This window comes from Mustelus asterias, chromosome 20, assembly GCF_964213995.1.
Source record: "Mustelus asterias chromosome 20, sMusAst1.hap1.1, whole genome shotgun sequence".
NCBI lineage: Eukaryota > Metazoa > Chordata > Chondrichthyes > Carcharhiniformes > Triakidae > Mustelus > Mustelus asterias.
In genome coordinates, this window is record NC_135820.1 from 2,202,083 (window position 1) to 2,220,202 (window position 18,120).

Consider the following 18,120-nt stretch of genomic DNA (forward strand, 5'->3'; position numbering starts at 1 on the left):
TAAGGAAATGGCTGAGGCGCATGACGATACTGTGCCATTGAAATATTTTATGTTTCCGTAGAATGTTTAAACTTCAGTTTCCTTTCACAGGCAATCAGTATGTCTGGCAGGAATACGGTTCAGATGCTGGGAAAGCAGAATAATTACTCATTTTAGCCATGTCATTTACATAGGAGAGAGCGAATGGACTTCAATTTACAAAAAGAAAAGGTCCCCTGGGGTTTTTTTGATTAAAGGAATGGAAGGTGGGTTTAGGTTTGCAGGGTCATGTGATAATGTGGTTAATGGGAGGAGCTAGGTATGTAGCAGAGTGAGAAACAGCTTTCAGTTGAGTGCTGGCTGGGGTTTGTTGAAATCTGCAAGCCGCTCTGAAAGTCAAAACCTCTCTGAAAACTTCAAGGCTGTTAACACGATTTAAAACTAACTGCTAACTGTATTGAAAGAGGAATTGTAATTCTGAAAGCTGTTTCTCACCTGTTAGGGTTCTGGACCCGATCCCCAAGGAATTTTGTAAAACCAAACTCTTTTTGGCATTAACGTTACAATTGGGATGCTTCACTCCAGAAGCAATTCCACTTACTAATTCAGGATTTTTGTTCAACTGTTAAAAGTTAAGCTACTTCATTTGTTAGAGTTAGTGTCATGAATAAAACTTTTCTATTGATCAAAAATCCTGAATTAGTAAGTGGAATTGCTTCTGGAGTGAAGTATCCCAATTGTAACGTTAATGCCAAAAAGAGTTTGGTTTTACAAAATTCCTTGGGGATCGGGTCCAGAACCCTAACAGGTGTTAAGCAGATGTTCTGGGCAGGATTCTCCTGCCGGGCTCACCTTAAAACCAGAGAATCCTGCCCGAGGTCAATGGACCTTTGCATGGTCTGCCCCCCGCCCCCCCCACCGACCCGCTACAATCCCCGTGGCAGACGGGACAGGAGAATTCCAGCCTCTGACTCCACCAGCACTGTAGGAAACACAAAGAACCTTCCAGAAATCATTGTAAATCAAGAGATGAAAGATAGGGAAGAACGTAACATAATTCTAATCGCCAGGGAAAGGGGTGGCGCGGGGACACAGTGGTTAGCACTGCTGCCTCACAGCGCCAGGGGCCTGGGTTCGATTCCCGGCTTGGGTCACTGTCTGTGTGGAGTTTGCACGTTCTCCCCGTGTCTGCGTGGGTTTCCTCCGGGTGCTCTGGTTTCCTCCCACAGTCCAAGATACGCGGGTTAGGTCGATTGGCCATGCTAAATTGCTCCTTCGTGTCCAAAGATGTGCAGGTTAGGTGGATTGGTTAGAACTGGGGGGGCACAGTTTCAGAGCAAGGGGGTCTCCCATTGAAGATGGAGGTGAGGAGGAATTTCTTCTCTCGGGGGCGGGGAATATGGTCAGTATGTGGAATTCACCCCCTCCCAGAGAGACGGTGGGGGCTGCAACTCATTGAATAGATTCAGGGCTGAGGGGGACAGGTCGCTGACTGACAGGGGAGTGAGAGGAGGGGATGACAGGGGAGTGAGAGGAGGGGACGACAGGGGAGTGAGAGGAGGGGACGACAGGGGAGTGAGGGGAGGGGATGACAGGGGAGTGAGGGGAGGGGACGACAGAGGAGTGAGAGGAGGGGACGACAGGGGAGTGAGGGGAGGGGATGACAGGGGAGTGAGAGGAGGGGACAACAGGGGAGTGAGGGGAGGGGATGACAGGGGAGTGAGGGGAGGGGATGACAGGGGAGTGAGAGGAGGGGACAACAGGGGAGTGAGAGGAGGGGACAACAGGGGAGTGAGAGGAGGGGACGACAGGGGAGTGAGAGGAGGGGACGACAGGGAAGGGAATACATCATTGGTAGGGAAATTATTGGAGAGGATTCTTCGAGACAGGATTTTTTCCACTTGGAAATAAGTGGACGTATTAGTGAGAGGCAACATGGTTTTGTGAAGGGGAGGTCGTGTCTCATGAACTTGATCGGGTTTTTCGAGGAAGTGACGAAGATGATTGATGAGGGTAGGGCAGTGGATGTTGTCTACATGGACTTCAGTAAGGCCTTTGACAAGGTCCCTCATGGCAGACTGGTGCAGAAGGTGAAGTCTCATGGGATCAGAGGTGAGCTGGCAAGGTGGATACAAAACTGGCTCGGTCAAAGAAGACAGAGGGTAGCAGTGGAAGGGTGTGTTTCTGAATGGAGGGCTGTGACAAGTGGTGTTCCTCAGGGATCAGTGCTGGGACCGTTGCTGTTTGCAATATATATAAATGATTTGGAGGAAAATGTAACTGGATTGATTAGTAAGTTTGCAGACGACAGAAAGGTTGGTGGATTTGCGGATAGCGATGAGGACCATCAGAGGATACAGCAGGATATAGATCGGTCGGAGACTTGGGCGGAGAGATGGCAGATGGAGTTTAATCCGGACAAATGTGAGGTAATGCATTTTGGAAGGTCTAATACAGATAGGAAATATACAGTAAATGGCAGAACCCTTAAGAGTATTGATAGGCAAAGGGATCTGGGTGTACAGGCACACAGGTCACTGAAAGTGACAATGCAGGTGGAGAAGGTAGTCAAGAAGGCATACGGCATGCTTGCCTTCATCGGCCGGGGCAATGAGTTTAAAAATTGGCACGTCCTGTTGCAGCTTTATAGAACCTTAGTTAGGCCGCACTTGGAATATAGTGTTCAATTCTGGTCACCACACTACCAGAAGGATGTGGAGGCTTTGGAGAGGGTACAGAAAAGATTTACCAGGATGTTGCCTGGTATGGAGGGCATTAGCTATGAGGAGAGGTTGGAGAAACTTGGTTTGTTCTCACTGGAACGACGGAGGTTGAGGGTGACCTGATAGAAGTCTACAAGATTATGAGGGGCATGGACAGAGTGGATAGTCAGAAGCTTTTTCCCAGGGTGGAAGAGTCAATTACTAGGGGGCACAGGTTTAAGGTGCGAGGGGCAAGGTTTAAAGGAGATGTACGAGGCAGATTTTTTACACAGAGTAGTGGGTGCCTGGAACTCGTTGCCGGGGGAGGTAGTGGAAGCGGATAAGGTCGTGACTTTTAAGGGGCGTCTTGACAAGTACATGAATAGGATGAGAATAGAGGGATATGATCCCCGGAAGGGTAGGAGGTTTTAGTTAAGTCGGGCAGCATGGTCGGTGCAGGCTTGGAGGGCCACCTGTGCTGTAATTTTCTTTGTTCTTTGTTCTTTGGGATTGAGAGGAGGGGAAACAGGAAATGGAGTTCAGGTCAAAATCAGATCAGCGATAGTCTTACCAAATGGCAGAGCAGGCTGAAGGGGCTGAATGGCCTACTCCTGCTCCTAACATTTGTGTTCTTATGTCTGAGTATTCTTATGAATGTGTCTCTCCAAGACTGATGTGGGAGGATTGAGTTTCAGTTCATGGGGGAGCTGGCACCAACACTGGGGAAAAGGAAAGCTTGTCGGGGCTGGAGGAAGTTACAGAGATAGGGAGGCGTGTAGGGGCTGGAGTAGATTATCGAGATGGGAGGGTTGTAGGGGCTGAAAGAGATTGCAGAGATAGGGAGGGGTGTAGGGGCTGGAGGAGGTTATAGAGATAGGGAGGGTTGTAGGGGCTGGAGGAGGTTATAGAGATAGGGAGGGTTGTAGGGGCTGGAGGGGGTTACAGAGATAGGGAGGGTTGTAGGGGCTGGAGGAAGTTATAGAGGTAGGGAGAGTTGTAGAGGCTGGAGGAGGTTACAGAGATAGGGAGGGTTATATGGGCTGGAGAACGTTATAGAGAAAGGAGGGATGAAGTGGCTGGAGGAGGTTACAGAGATAGGGAGGGTTGTAGGGGCTGGAGGAGGTTATCGAAATAGGGAGATTTGTAGGGGCTGGAGGAGGTTACAGAGATCAGGAGGGTTGTAGGGGCTGGAGGAGTTACAGAGACAGGGAGGGTTGTGGGGGCTGGAGGAGGTTACAGAGATAGGGAAGGATGTAAGGGCTGGAGGAGGTTATAGAGATAGGGACAGTTGTAGGGGCTGGATGACGTTACAGAGATAGGGAGGGATGAAGGGGCTGGATGGGGTTACAGAGATAGGGAGGGTTGTAGGGGCTGGTGGAGGTTTCAGAGATAGGGAGCGATGTAGGGGCTGGAGGAGGTTTCAGAGATAGGGAGGCTTGTAGGGGCTGGAGGAGGTGACAGAGATAGGGAGGGTTGTAGGGGCTGGTGGAGGTTTCAGAGATAGGGAGCGATGTAGGGGCTGGAAGAGGTTACAGTGATAGGGAGGGCTGAAGAAGCTGGAGGAGGTGACAAAGATAGGGAGAGCTGTCGGGGCTGGAGGAGGTAGCGGAGATAGGGAGTATTGTAGGGGTGAGGAGTAGGTTACAGAGATAGGGAGGGGGTTTGAGGAGCTTATGCGGTGGCACGGTGGCACAGTGGTTAGCACTGCTGCCTCACAGCACCAGGGACCCGGGTTCGATTCCCGGCTTGGGTCACTGCCCGTGGAGTTTGCACATTCTTTCTCATGTCTGCGTGGGTTTGCTCCGGTTTCCTCTCAGAGTCTGAATGATGTGCTGGTTCGATGCATTGACTCAAACAGGCGCCGGACTGTGGCGACACGGGGAATTTCACAGTAACTTCATTGCAGTGTTAATGTAAGCCTTAGTTGTGACACTAATAAATAAGCTTTAATTTTTAACTTTAAATATGAGAAAGGAATGGGAAGGGAAAACCGTAGACTGATAAAGCATGTTGACCTTTGTGACCCTGCAGTTTTTACACAGAACTGGATTCCCTCCATCATCGCATTGTGTCGGGTGAATCTTATTTCTATTCTGGGCTGCCCTGTTCCTGTCTCTTTCGCAGCCTCCTGGTTGTTTGTGAATGTAGAAGCAATGTCCTCATTCAGAATCCCAGTCTCATTCAATCATAGAATACCTACAGTGCAGAAGGAGACCATTCAGCCCATCGAGTGAGAATCGACCATAATCCCACCCAGGCCCTACCCCCGTAACACCACATATTTACCCTCCTAATCCCCCTGACACTAAGGGGCAATTCAGAATGGCCAATCAACCTAACCTGCACATCTTTGGTGTGTGGGAGGAAACCGGAGCACCCGGAGGAAACCCACACAGACACGGGGAGAACGTGCAAACTCCCCACAGGCAGTGACCCGAGGCCAGAATCGAACCCAGGTCCCTTTGGCTGTGAGGCAGCAGTGCTAACCACTGTGCCACCTCAGCATGATCGCTCCCTTCTTGCCCTTGAGTGAGATTCCACCTCCATTTAACCCTGATGCGTCTCTCGAAGGTTGTGGCCTGTCCTAGGCCGTACTTTGCTGATCCTTTCTCTCTCTCTATCTCGGTCCCTCCTGCATCTGTTTTTTTTTAATTCTCCTCCACACTTTCTGTATCCCACTGCTTCCACAATCTCCTTTCCCTAAATTAATATTGGAGAGATAAAGGTTGGAGAGGAGGAGGGGGAATGAAAAGGGTGTGACACCAGGAAATGAGGGTTGGCGGACAGGAAGTGTGAGAAATAGGCCTTTAATGAGACATTGTTTCCATTCAGTGATGGGGTCCGATGTGGATGCCATGGGAGCACTTTCGGAAGAACGACCGAATGTCACTAATTGGCCGCCATTGTTTCGTTGATCCAGGAGATGTAGTTGCAGAGCTTGGTGTAGACACCGGGGTAACCGGGGCGACCACACTCGATGCCCCACGAGACGATGCCCTGTTGCTCTCCAGCACAGACCAGAGGTCCACCAGAGTCGACCTGCGGGAACCAAATCATTCATTAGTCAAGCAAAAACCTGCATTTCTATAGCACCTTGCAAAAACTCAGTATTGACCCTCTGACAGTGCTGCACTCCCTCAGTACTGACCCTCTGACAGTGCGGCACTCCCTCAGTACTGACCCTCTGACAGTGCGGCACTCCCTCAGTACTGACCCTCTGAAAGTGCGGCACTCCCTCAGTACTGACCCTCTGGCAGTGCGGCACTCCCTCAGTACTGACCCTCTGACAGTGCGGCACTCCCTCAGTACTGACCATCTGACAGTGCGGCACTCCCTCAGTACTGACCCTCTGACAGTGCGGCACTCCCTCAGTACTGACCCTCTGACAGTGCAGCATTCCCTCAGTACTGACCCTCTGACAGTGAAGCATTCCCTCAGTACTGACCCTCTGACAGTGCGGCACTCCCTCAGTACTGACCCTCTGACAGTGCGGCACTCCCTCAGTACTGACCCTCTGACAGTGCGGCACTCCCTCAGTACTGACCCTCTGACAGTGCAGCACTCCCTCAGTACTGACCCTCTGACAGTGCGGCACTCCCTCAGTACTGACCCCCTGACAGTGCGGCACTCCCTCAGTACTGATCCTCTGACAGTGCGGCACTCCCTCAGTACTGACCCTCTGACAGTGCGGCACTCCCTCAGTACTGACCCTCTGACAGTGCGGCACTCCCTCAGTACTGACCCTCTGACAGTGCAGCACTCCCTCAGTACTGACCCTCTGACAGTGCGGCACTCCCTCAATACTGACCCTCTGACAGTGCGGCACTCCCTCAGTGCTGACCCTCTGACAGTGTGGCACTCCCTCAGTTCTGAACCCATAATTTGACCGCCTCCCTCTCCTTTCCATAACTGTCGTACTCAATGTGTCTGACCTCAGGGTCAGCCTGGGGTTGCTGGAGGCCTGTGGCTCTTTAGAATTATTGTCCTTGCTGCAGGCTTAAGGCTTGGGCCTTTCCTGGTGACACTCGGAATCAGTGAAACTTGGCCTTCTTGTGTTTTTGTTAAGGAGATAAAAGCACCAATCACTTATAAGTGATTGTGTCAACACATTTTGGGTTCAGTAATTTAAAATAAGTACTTCAGTAAAGACATACATGGATAGACAGCCTGTGGACCTCAGCAGCAGTGCTGTGTGCGCTGTGCTCTGCTCACAGCTCTCAGTGTAACTGAGACTGGATGACGTGACACACTCCCCTTCAAGTGATATCATGCTGCTATTCCTCTGAGGTGTGTTGCCGTAGAAACCACTGCTGCTGGTCCCAACTAGAGTTCTGATTTAAGGTTTACAAAACCACCTTGGACCAGTACTCGCCTCTTCCCAAGTTTTCCTGGTTTTTGTCCCTCCTGGCAGTGTCCCATTTTCCCCATGGTCCCCCTCCTCTCTCCAGGGAGGAGAAACATGGCGTCCTGGGGCCTGCCCATGCCCTGCCCAGTGATCCAAACTCAGTCTAAGCAAAATTCTGGGAATTAGGGGCTGATCCGGTTAAACTGCCCGCTGTGGTGTTGGATTGTTGTTCTAAATCCCTTGCTGCTGTGTCACTGGGACAGGAGAGCTGTGAATCTCACTCAGTGCCCTCCCATTCGTTTCCCATTGGAAGTGTTGTGCTAACAATACCCACTGATATCCCTCCCTCCACCTGTCCAACCACCCGTCCATCTGTCAGTATTTCATCTCTGTTCAAACCTCAATTTCCTGACCACATTCTCTCCTCTTCTCTCTCTTCTTAACTCTCTCCCTCTGTTTCTCATTCTCTCTCTCCTCTCTCTTTCTCTTTCCCTATGTTCCTCTACTTCTCTTTCTCCCTCTGTCCCATTCTGTCCCTCACATTATTTATGTTTCTCAGTCTCCCGCTAACGTTCTCTCCCTCCATCTACACATCTCCATCCATCTCTACCTCTCCCTCTCCCTCTCTCGCTGTCCCCCTCTCCCCTTTTCATCACTGCCTCATTCTCCCTCTCTCTGTCTCTATTCTACCTCGCTCTATCTCTCCCATTCTCTCTGTCACACTTTTTCTTTCTCTAGGATTATCTTTCACTCCTCCCATTCTCTCCGCTCTTCTCTCCCACTCTCCTTCTCTCTTTCCCATTCTCCCTCTCTCAGTTCCATTCTATCTCTCTCTACCTCTCTCTGTCTTCCCATCTCTGTCTCTAATCTCTCTCGCCCACTTGCTCTCTCTCTCTCTCTCCCTCTCTGGATGGATGGAAGGATGGATGGAGGGATGGATGGAGGGATGGATGGAGGGATGGAGGGATGGAGAGAGGGATGGAGGGATGGATGGAGGGAGGGATGGAGGTATAGAGGGATGGATGGAGGGATGGAAGGTGGAAGGATGTATGGATGAAGGGAGGATGGATGGAGGGATGAATGAAGGGATGGAGGGATAGAGGGAGGGATGGATGGAGGGATGGAGGTATGGTGGGATGGAAGGATGGAGGGATGGATGGAGGGATGGATGGAGGGAGGGATGGAGACATGGAGGGAGGGATGGAGGTATGGTGGGATGGAGGAATGGATGGATGGAGGGATGAATGAAGGGATGGAGGGATAGAGGGAGGGATGGATGGAGGAATGCAGGGATGGAGGTATGGTGGGATGGAGGGATGGAGGGATGGATGGAGGGAGGGATGGAGGCATGGAGGGAGGGATGGAGGGATGGAGGTATGGTGGGATGGAGGAATGGGTGGATGGAGGGATGAATGAAGGGATGGAGGGATGGTTGGACAGGTGGAGGGCGGGATATCAGTGGGTAATGTTAGCTGAACACATCCAATGGGAAACAAATGGGAGTTCTCCCTCTCTCTATTCCATTCCCTCTCTCTGTCCCTCCCTTTCTCCCCATCTCTGTTTCTCATCTCTCTCACCCATTCGCTCCCTCTCTCTCCTGCTCTCCCTCTCTCTATTCTGTTCTGTCTCTCCCTCCCTCCCTATCTCTGGTCTCCTCATCTCTGTCACCAATCTCTCTCTCTCTCTCTCCTTTTCCCCTCCCCCCAGCTCCTTATTCTCTTGCTCTCTCCACCCCCAGCCCACCCTGCCCTCTCTCGTTCTCTCCCTCGTGCTGTCTATCCAGCAGTTAGTTCCTTTGCGAAGGAACCTTTCCCGATTCTGTTACCTGACACGTTTCCTTGCCTCCCTCCAGGAATCCAGCGCAGAACATGTTGGGGGTGATGGCGTCCTTATAGCCGCTCTGACACTCCACATCCGAGAGGATTGGGACGTCGAGACATTGCAGACGGTCAGGGTACACCTCTCCTGGGATCAAGGTCAAGAATTGGTTAGCGAGGTAGCAGGAGATTTTGGTGAACATTTGCCAGCACTGCCTGTGGGATGCGGCCATTGGAATCAATCACCAACCCATCTGAAATTGACCAGAAAGATCGGAACAAACACTGAGCCAGTTCCCCATGTTGGTTCATGCACGTACACATGACAAGTTTCTACACTCTGTATACTTCAAACCTTTTCTCTCCAATCTGACTTCCTTGACCTCATTTACTCCCTTTTGAGCGGTTCCCGCACTTACCCCCATCGATGATGGTGTTACCCCACCCTGCGACCAGGCATTGGGTGCCATTGCTGGCACAGGAGTTGGGCAGTCGGACCGGCTGCACCACCTCATTGAACTGGACTGGAGGAGCCACTTTGAGCAGCATAATATCGTTATCGGTGGTGCCGTAATCGTATCCCGGGTGCCGGATTGCTCTGATGATCCTACGCCACTGTCTGGAGCGCTCATTCTTGGAGAGGTCATGCGCCCCGATCCACACGTTCAGTAGGCTGGACCTTAAATGAAAATCAACAGCGTGATTTGATTTGATTTGATTTGATTTTGATTTGATTTGATTTCAATTTGTTGTTTTGATTTTGATTTGATTTGATTTTGATTTGATTGATTTGATTTTGATTTGATTGATTTGATTTGATTTCAATTTGTTGTTTTGATTTTGATTTGATTTGATTTGATTTCGACTTGATTTTGTTTTGCTTTTGATTTTGATTTTGATTGATTCGATTTGCTTCAATTTGCTTTGATGTGATTTGATTTATTATTGTCACATGGATTGGGATACAGTGAAAAGTATTGTTTCTTGCAAACGATACAGACAAAGCATACCGTTCATACAGTCCATAGGGGAGAAGGAAAGGAAAGAGTGCGGAATGTAGTGTTACAGTCGTAGCTAGGGTGTAGGGAAAGATCAGCTTAATATAAGGTAGGTCCATTCAAAAGTCTGACAGCAGCAGGGAAGAAGCTATTCTTGAGTCGGTTGGTACGTGATCTCAGAATTTTGTACCTTTTTCCCAACGGAAGAAGTTGGAAGAGAGAATGTCCAGGGTGCGTGGGGTCCTTGATTATGCTGGCTGCTTTGCCGAGGCAGTGGGAAGTGTAGACAGAGTCAATGGATGGGAGGCTGGTTTGTGTGATGGACTGGGCTGCGTTCACGACCCTTTATAGTTTCTTGCGGTCTTGGGCAGAGCAGGAGCCGTACCAAACTGTGATACATCCAGAAAGAATGCTTTCTGTGGTGCATCTGTAAAAGTTGGTGAGAGTCAGAGGGGACATATCAAATTTCCTTAGCCTTCTGAGAAAGTAGAGGCGTTGGTGGGCTTTCTTAACTATAGTGTCGGCATGGGGGGACCAAGACAGGTTGTTGGTGATCTGGACAGCTGGAAAGTGGAATCTCTCGACCATTTCCACTTCATCCCCGTGAGGGACAGGAGGAGGCCATTCAGCCCCTCAGCTGCCATTCTGTTCCCATCGGGATGGCGGGAAGTGGTGCTTCCTGACGTCAGCCCGCTGGGCGGATGGACAGAGTGGCGGAGGCCATGGGGGGGTGTGTGGAGGGGGGTAAGGTGGAGCTGGATTGCCACAAACAGACACGAGGGACCACACGAGGTGTCCCCGAACTTACCGCAGGAAGCAGTGAGCAGCCGAGAGGATCCATTGGGAGTTGAGGAGGGAACCTCCACACCAGGGACTCTGGTACCTCCTCAAGTACACCTGGTAGGGGAGACTGTGAGGTACGCACTCGTACCCACCAACTATCTTATCATCACGGGAACAGGAGACAACTGCAAGCACAAGAGTGGGGAGAACAATTTAGTAACAAAAAAAACGGGGGAGGCCATTCAGCCCTCCCAGACTGGCCCTTTCCTTTGCCCTGTCTCCCCACCTTGGGGACATAACCTTTAACCCCACCTTACTCCATGAAACCAATCTCAGCTTTGAGATTTCCCATTGGTCCCTCCCTGTCCCCACAGAATTTTATTGGTACGGGAGAGAAAGTTCCAGATTTCCCTTCGTGTGAAGAAGTGCTTCGCCCCGAACATCCTGGCTGTAATTGTAAGGTTCTAACCCGAACTCTCTCCCTCCCCCAACTCTCCCTGAAACCCCACTCCCAGAGGAAATAGTTTCCCTCCATCGACACAATCGAATCCTTTGATCATCGCGAACCCCTCGATCAGATCACCCTGGCTTACATTAACACTGCAATGAAGTTACTGCAAAATTCCCCTAGTCGCCACAATCCGGCGCCCGTTCGGGTCTATGCGCCCTAACCAGCACGTCTTCCAGACTGTGGGAGAAAACCGTCTGGCCTGGAGGGGGATAGAAACCCAGTCTGTGTGGTCTGCCCTTGGAGTTTAAACCTTTCAGCCCATCCAGAGGAGTTTGAGCAGTGTAGCAGCAGAGACAGGGATTGTATTTCGTGTGGGTCAGTCGACCCAGTGACCCCATTGTCATGTGAGTGTACCTTTAAGAAAGTTTTTTTTTAGAAATCATGCAGCTTACAGCTTCAGTGATGTCCTTGGGGGTGGAGATAGGCCGAAGGAGTCAGGTGACAGGGGCTTTTTCCTTTGGGCTTTCAGTTTTGTTTTGCGGGGTGTGGGGAGCAGTTTAGCAGCAAGCTCAGAAGCAGTCTCTCTCTCCCTCTCTCTCCCTGTTCTTTTCTTTGTTTGGTTCTGAAACTATTATCAGTTAGCTGAAGGAGAGACTTGTTGCCATTCCTGCCTTAAGGAAGCTGCGTTTTGGGAAACAGATTCGACTACAACTTCTTCTGAGTTTCTTCACAAGGGATTTTCAGCATCAACCCAGGAGGCTGGATTCCTGTCACAAGTGGTCATTAACCTAGGCTGTGTTGTGTTTATCTGGAGGGTTTTGTGTTCTGGATGTTGGCTTTGGTTGGAACATATTAGAGATTTTTGCTTAAGAATTATACATTATTGTGGTTGTTGTGTTTCTTGTTTGTATATTATTGAAAGTTCTTGCTCAATGTCTTACTGTACATGTTGACAATAGTCTTAATTAAATTTTGTTTTTGATAAAAGCTCCTTGTGGGTCAGTTGATTCACACCCGGAGTGAAACCTCTCATGCTCGTCCGAATTCTTCATTATATGGAGTTCCATTCTGGAAGTTTATGCTCCACACAAGTGTTCTGCTATCTCCTTTACATCTCACCCAATCAGACATCAGCATTCCCAGTTTAAAATTAGTTCTAATCGAGCAGTTTAATTCTAATGTGCTTTTTAGATTAGAGACCTCCCTGAATAGCACTGTCCCCATTATCATCGAGAACCGCGTGCACTTGTAAACACAGCGCTGTTTCACACATTGCCCCTCCAAACTCTTCCCTCCCTCCCTATCTCCCCCTCCCTCCCTATCTCCCCCTCCCTCCCTATCTCCCCCTCTCCCCCTCCCTCTCTATCTCCCCCTCCCTCCCTATCTCCCCCTCCCTCCCTATCTCCCCCTCTCCCCCTCCCTCTCTATCTCCCCCTCCCTCCCTATCTCCCCCTCCCTCCCTATCTCCCCCTCCCTATCTCCCCCCCTCCCCCTCTCCCCCTCCCACTCACTCTCCCCACACTCAAAGAACAAAGAACAGTACAGCACAGGAACAGACCCTTCGACCCTCCAAGCCTGCGCTGATCATGATGCCTGCCTAAACTAAAACCATGTCCACTTACGGAGTCCGTATCCTTCCATTCACATCCTATTCATGTATTTATCTAGATGCCCTTCCCTCCCTCTCTCTCTCCTTCTCCCTCCCACTCTCCCCCTCCCTCCCTTCCTGCCACACTACCACTCCCTCCCTCCCACTCTCCCTCCCCCCTCACTCCCTCCCTCTCCCTCCCACTCCCTCTCCCTCCCTCCCACACAACCCCCCTCCCTCCCAATCCCCCTCCCACTCTCGCTTTCCCTCTCACCCCCGCTCTCTCCCTCATGCAGGAGGTGGGAGAGGGAAAGAGGGAGAGGGGAGAGTGAGGGAGGGAGGAAGGGAGATGTGTGTGAGGGAGGGAGGGAGGTGGGTGAGTAAGGGAGGGAGGAAGGGAGATGAGTGAGCAAGGGAGGAAGGGAGGTGGGTGAGTGAGGGAGGGAGGGAGGGAGGAAGGGAGATGAGTGTGAGGGAGGGAGGGAGGTGGGTGAGTAAGGGAGGGAGGGAGGGAGGAAGGGAGATGAGTGAGCAAGGGAGGAAGGGAGGTGGGTGAGTGAGGGAGGGAGGGAGGAAGGGAGATGAGTGAGCAAGGGAGGAAGGGAGGTGGGTGAGTGAGGGAGGGAGGGAGGGAGGAAGGGAGATGAGTGTGAGGGAGGGAGGGAGGTGGGTGAGTGAGGGAGGGAGAGAAGGAGGGAGGGAGGGAGACTGGGAGGAGAGCGAGGGAAACAGTCAGTATGAGGTTCATTATGAGTTATTAATAGTCAGAGGATTGTTGGGCCCCAGTGCTGTGGGTGTTTCTACGCCTCAGGGACAAGATGGCAGCTCACCCATCACTTTCCCAAGGGCCAATAAGAGATGGGCAATAAACACTGGGCCCAACCAGCGACGCCCACATCCCGAGAATAAATTTAAAAAGCTCGGTTCAAGGCCGAGAATGGGTTTTGATGTCAAATTGCCGGGTCTGGAACATCCTCGACCAGACTCCATGGGTTCTTCTGGGAAAGTGGCCTTTGTTCTGTACGAGGTTGTTTTGTGGGATGTTTTACTCAGAGTGTCCGAGGAGTGAAAGCTCTTACCTCCAATCAGCACAATCAGCGCAGGTAACAGAAACACCTCCCTCCTCATCGCAAACACCTTCACATAAAACCCGCAGGAGAATTCCAGAACCTTCTCCCTCGGCTGGAGGGCTAATCCCGCTTGATCAGCCCTTTGTACCTTTTGGATCCGGGAGGAACTCTTGTGAAAACAGAAAGGGACTTGCGTTTCCTTTAATCGGACAGCCTTATCTGGAGCGCGGGTTATAAAAGGAGTTATAAATCCTGGTTTACAGCAAGCTCGGAAATCACAGAGTTTCTCTACCGCAGCAGAGCGTTACTGAGGCCTTACTGAGTTAAACAGGGAGGGGCAGGGGGTGTGAGTGGTAGCACAATGGTTATGTCATTGGACTCACGATCTGGAGGCTGCAGAGAGATATGAGTTCAAATCCCACTCCAGCATTTGGGCGAATTTCAATTCCAAAAATAAATAGATCTGGAATAAGGGTAATGGTCATTGGGAAACTACTTGACTATCATTGAAAAGAAACATCTGATTCACTGATCCTCTTTAGTGAAGGAAATCTGCTGTCCTTACCTGGTCTGGCCTACATGTGACTCCAGAGCCACAGCAATGTGGTTGCCTCAGTGAGTGTTTTGGTGTGAGTGCGTGTGTATGAGAGTGAGAGAGATAGTGAGTGTGTGTGACAGTGTGTGTGTGTAATCTCAGTACGGAGATAGGTTTGATGTACATTAGGGTGAGGGATTTTCGGAGAGCTATTGGCTGAGGATATCTGCAGATTGCTGGCGGTCTGAGATTATTTTGTTGTTTTTGCCTGGCTGAGGTCCATTCACTCCTGAGGAGAATGCGACTGAAACCTCCTCCTGTCCGCCCTCACTCAGAGCCTCCATTCCAACGCCATTGTGAGCAGCCTGACAGAGGATCACAGAATCACACAGAACAGGAGAGGGCCATTCAGCCCATCGAATATGTGCCTGCTCCATCCAATTAGTCCCACTCTCCCAATCCGCAGCCTGGTAAATATTTACTTTTTACAAGTATTTAATCCATTCCCCTTTTGAAAATCATGAAGCGAACGTACGAAATAGGATCAGGAGGAGGCCATTCGACCCCTCCAGCTTACTCTATACCTCGATAAGTTCATGGCTGATTGATTGCAGCCCCGACTCCACTTTCCTGCCTACTCCCAATATTGTTTCACTCACTCGTTAGTGAATAATCCATCTATTTCTGCCTTTAAAACATTCTGTGACCCAGTCCCCACCACTCTCACAGGGACAGTTCCACAGATTCACCCCCCACCCCTTTGAGAGAAGAAATTCCTCCTCATCTCGGTAGCGGCACGGTGGCACAGTGGTTAGCACTGCTACTTCACAGCTCCAGGGACCTGGGTTCGATTCCCGGCTTGGGTCACTGTCTGTGTGGAGTTTGCACATTCTCCCTGTGTCTGCGTGGGTTTCCTCCGGGTGCTCCGGTTTCCTCCCACAGTCCAAAGATATGTGGGCTACGTTGATTGGCCAGGTTAAATTGCTCCTTAGTGTCCCGGGGTGCATAGGTTAGAGGGATTAGTGGGTAAATATATGTGGATAGGGCCTGGGTGGGATTGTGGTTGGTGCAGACTCGATGGGCCGAATGGCCTCTTTCTGCACTGTAGGATTCTATGATTCTATCTCCATCTTCAATGGGAGACCCACTTACTCCAAAACTGTCCCCCCCACCCTCAGATCTCCCACAAGAGGAAACATCCTCCCAGCGTCCAGCCTGTGAAGCCACCTCCCTCAGAGTCCAAGAGGTTTCCATAAGATCCCCTCTCACTCTTCCAAACTCCAATGGGTATCGGCTCCAACCTGCTCAAACCATTCTTCATCAGACACCGTCCCTTCATCCCAGAAATCGGCCCCGTGAACCTTCTCTGAACTGCTTGTCATGAAATTCAAACTCTCCAAAGATCTGGGGGCACGGTGGTTAGCACTGCTGCCTCACAGCTCCAGGGACCCGGGTTCGATTCCTGGCTTGGGTCACAGTCTCTGTGGAGTTTGCATGTTCTCCCCGTGTCTGCGTGGGTTTCCTTTGGGTGCTCCAGTTTCCTCCCACAGTCTGAAAGACGTGCTGGTTAGGTACATTGGCCATGCTAAATTCTCCCTCAGTGTACCCGAACAGGTGGCGGAGTGTGGTGACTTGGGGAATTTCACAGTAACTTCATTGCAGTGTTAATGCAAGCCTACTTGTGACACTAAAACTAAAGAGAGCAGAACTGTACACAGTACTACAGATGTGGTCTCACCAACTCCCTGTACAACTGAAATAAAAGATTCCTATTTTTATATCCTATTCCCCTCGCAATAAACACTAACATTCCAACTGTCTTCCCAATCTCTTGTAGCTACAGACTAACTTTTAGTGATTCATGTACCAGGACGCCCAGATCCCTCTATTGCTCGCAGTTCCACAATCCCTCTCCATCTAAATCATTCCCTGTTTTCCTATTCTTCCTGCCAAAGTGAACAAGCTCACATTTCCCCCGGCATATTCCATCTGCCAGATTTCCCATCCCTTCCCCTCCCTCTCACTTACCGATCCACATCCCTCTGCAGATTCCTTATGTCCACTTCACAACTTACTTCTCTGCCTACCTTGGTGTCATCCCTTCAGTCCCTGCGTCCAAGTCATTGATAAAGATGGGGAGGTGATGGCCGAGTGGTATAATCACTAGACTGTTAATCCAGAAACTCAGCTAATGTTCTGGGGACCTGGGTTCGAATCCCGCCACAGCAGGTGGTGGAATTTTAATTTAACAAACAATATGTGGAATTAAAAATCTGCTGATGACCATGAAACCATTGCCGATTGTCGGAAAAACCCATCAGGTTCAGTAATGTCCTTCAGGGAAGGAAATCTGCCGTCCTTACCCGGTCTGGCCTACATGTGACTCCAGAGCCACAGCAATGTAGTTGACTCTCAACAGCCCTCGGGTAATAAATGCTGGCCAGCCAGCGACACCCATGCCCCACAAAGGAATAAAACAAAAATTGGTGATAGCTAAGACACCAGCACTGATCCCTGGTGTTCCGCAAGTTACAGCTTCCCGTCCCAAAAATGTCCCATTTATGCTGCAATAAGAACATAAGAACATAAGAAATAGGAGCAGGAGTAGGCCATCTAGCCCCTCGAGCCTGCCCCGCCATTCAATAAGATCATGGCTGATCTGACGTGGATCAGTACCACTTACCCGCCTGATCCCCATAACCCTTAATTCCCTTACCGATCAGGAATCCATCCATCCGCGCTTTAAACATATTCAGCGAGGTAGCCTCCACCAGTGGGCAGAGAATTCCAGAGATTCACCACCCTCTGGGAGAAGAAGTTCCTCCTCAACTCTGTCTTAAATCGACCCCCCTTTATTTTGAGGCTGTGTCCTCTAGTTTTAACTTCCTTACTAAGTGGAAAGAATCTCTCCGCCTCCACCCTATCCAGCCCCCGCATTATCTTATAAGTCTCCATAAGATCCCCCCTCATCCTTCTAAACTCCAACGAGTACAAACCCAATCTCCTCAGCCTCTCCTCATAATCCAAACCCCTCATCTCCGGTATCAACCTGGTGAACCTTCTCTGCACTCCCTCCAATGCCAATATATCCTTCCTCATATAAGGGGACCAATACTGCACACAGTATTCCAGCTGCGGCCTCACCAATGCCCTGTACAGGTGCATCAAGACATCCCTGCTTTTATATTCTATCCCCCTCGCGATATAGGCCAACATCCCATTTGCCTTCTTGATCACCTGTTGTACCTGCAGACTGGGCTTTTGCGTCTCATGCACAAGGACCCCCAGGTCCCTTTGCACGGTAGCATGTTTTAATTTGTTTCCATTGAGATAGTAATCCCATTTGTTATTATTTCCTCCAAAGTGTATAACCTCGCATTTATCAACGTTATACTCCATTTGCCATATCCTCGCCCACTCACTCAGCCTGTCCAAATCTCTCTGCAGATCTTCTCCGTCCTCCACACGATTCACTTTTCCACTTATCTTTGTGTCGTCTGCAAACTTCATTACCCTACACTCCGTCCCCTCCTCCAGATCATCTATATAAATGGTAAATAGTTGCGGCCCGAGTACCGATCCCTGCGGCACGCCACTAGTTACCTTCCTCCAACCGGAAAAACACCCATTTATTCCGACTCTTTGCTTCCTGTCGGATAGCCAGTCCCCAATCCACTTTAACACACTACCCCCAATCGGCTGTTTGATTCTATCTGATTGTGCTATCATATCCACTATTGAATCTGCATGTGACAAATTTGTGGACAGTTTGTAGAATCACAGAATCTTACACCAGAAAGGCAACTCCAGGCTGTCTCCTGAGTTGGCAGGTCTGTCACAAGAGGAGGAACT

At 50.3% G+C, this 18,120-nt stretch overlaps 1 protein-coding gene across 1 annotated transcript in view; it reads right to left on the reverse strand.

The window, feature by feature from the left end:
- The window catches only part of LOC144508728 (transmembrane protease serine 9-like), a 49,841-nt gene extending 35,961 nt beyond the window's left edge, over positions 1-13,880 (reverse strand). The window contains exons 1-6 of the mRNA XM_078237035.1: positions 13,743-13,880; positions 10,650-10,809; positions 9,263-9,522; positions 8,852-8,991; positions 5,583-5,720; positions 475-601 (exon numbers count right to left, since the gene is read on the reverse strand). Coding sequence (XP_078093161.1) covers positions 475-601; positions 5,583-5,720; positions 8,852-8,991; positions 9,263-9,522; positions 10,650-10,809; positions 13,743-13,791 — 874 coding nt within the window. The 5' untranslated portion in view covers positions 13,792-13,880. The remainder of the gene's footprint in view (positions 1-474; positions 602-5,582; positions 5,721-8,851; positions 8,992-9,262; positions 9,523-10,649; positions 10,810-13,742) is intronic.
- Between the last annotated feature and the right edge of the window lie 4,240 nt (positions 13,881-18,120).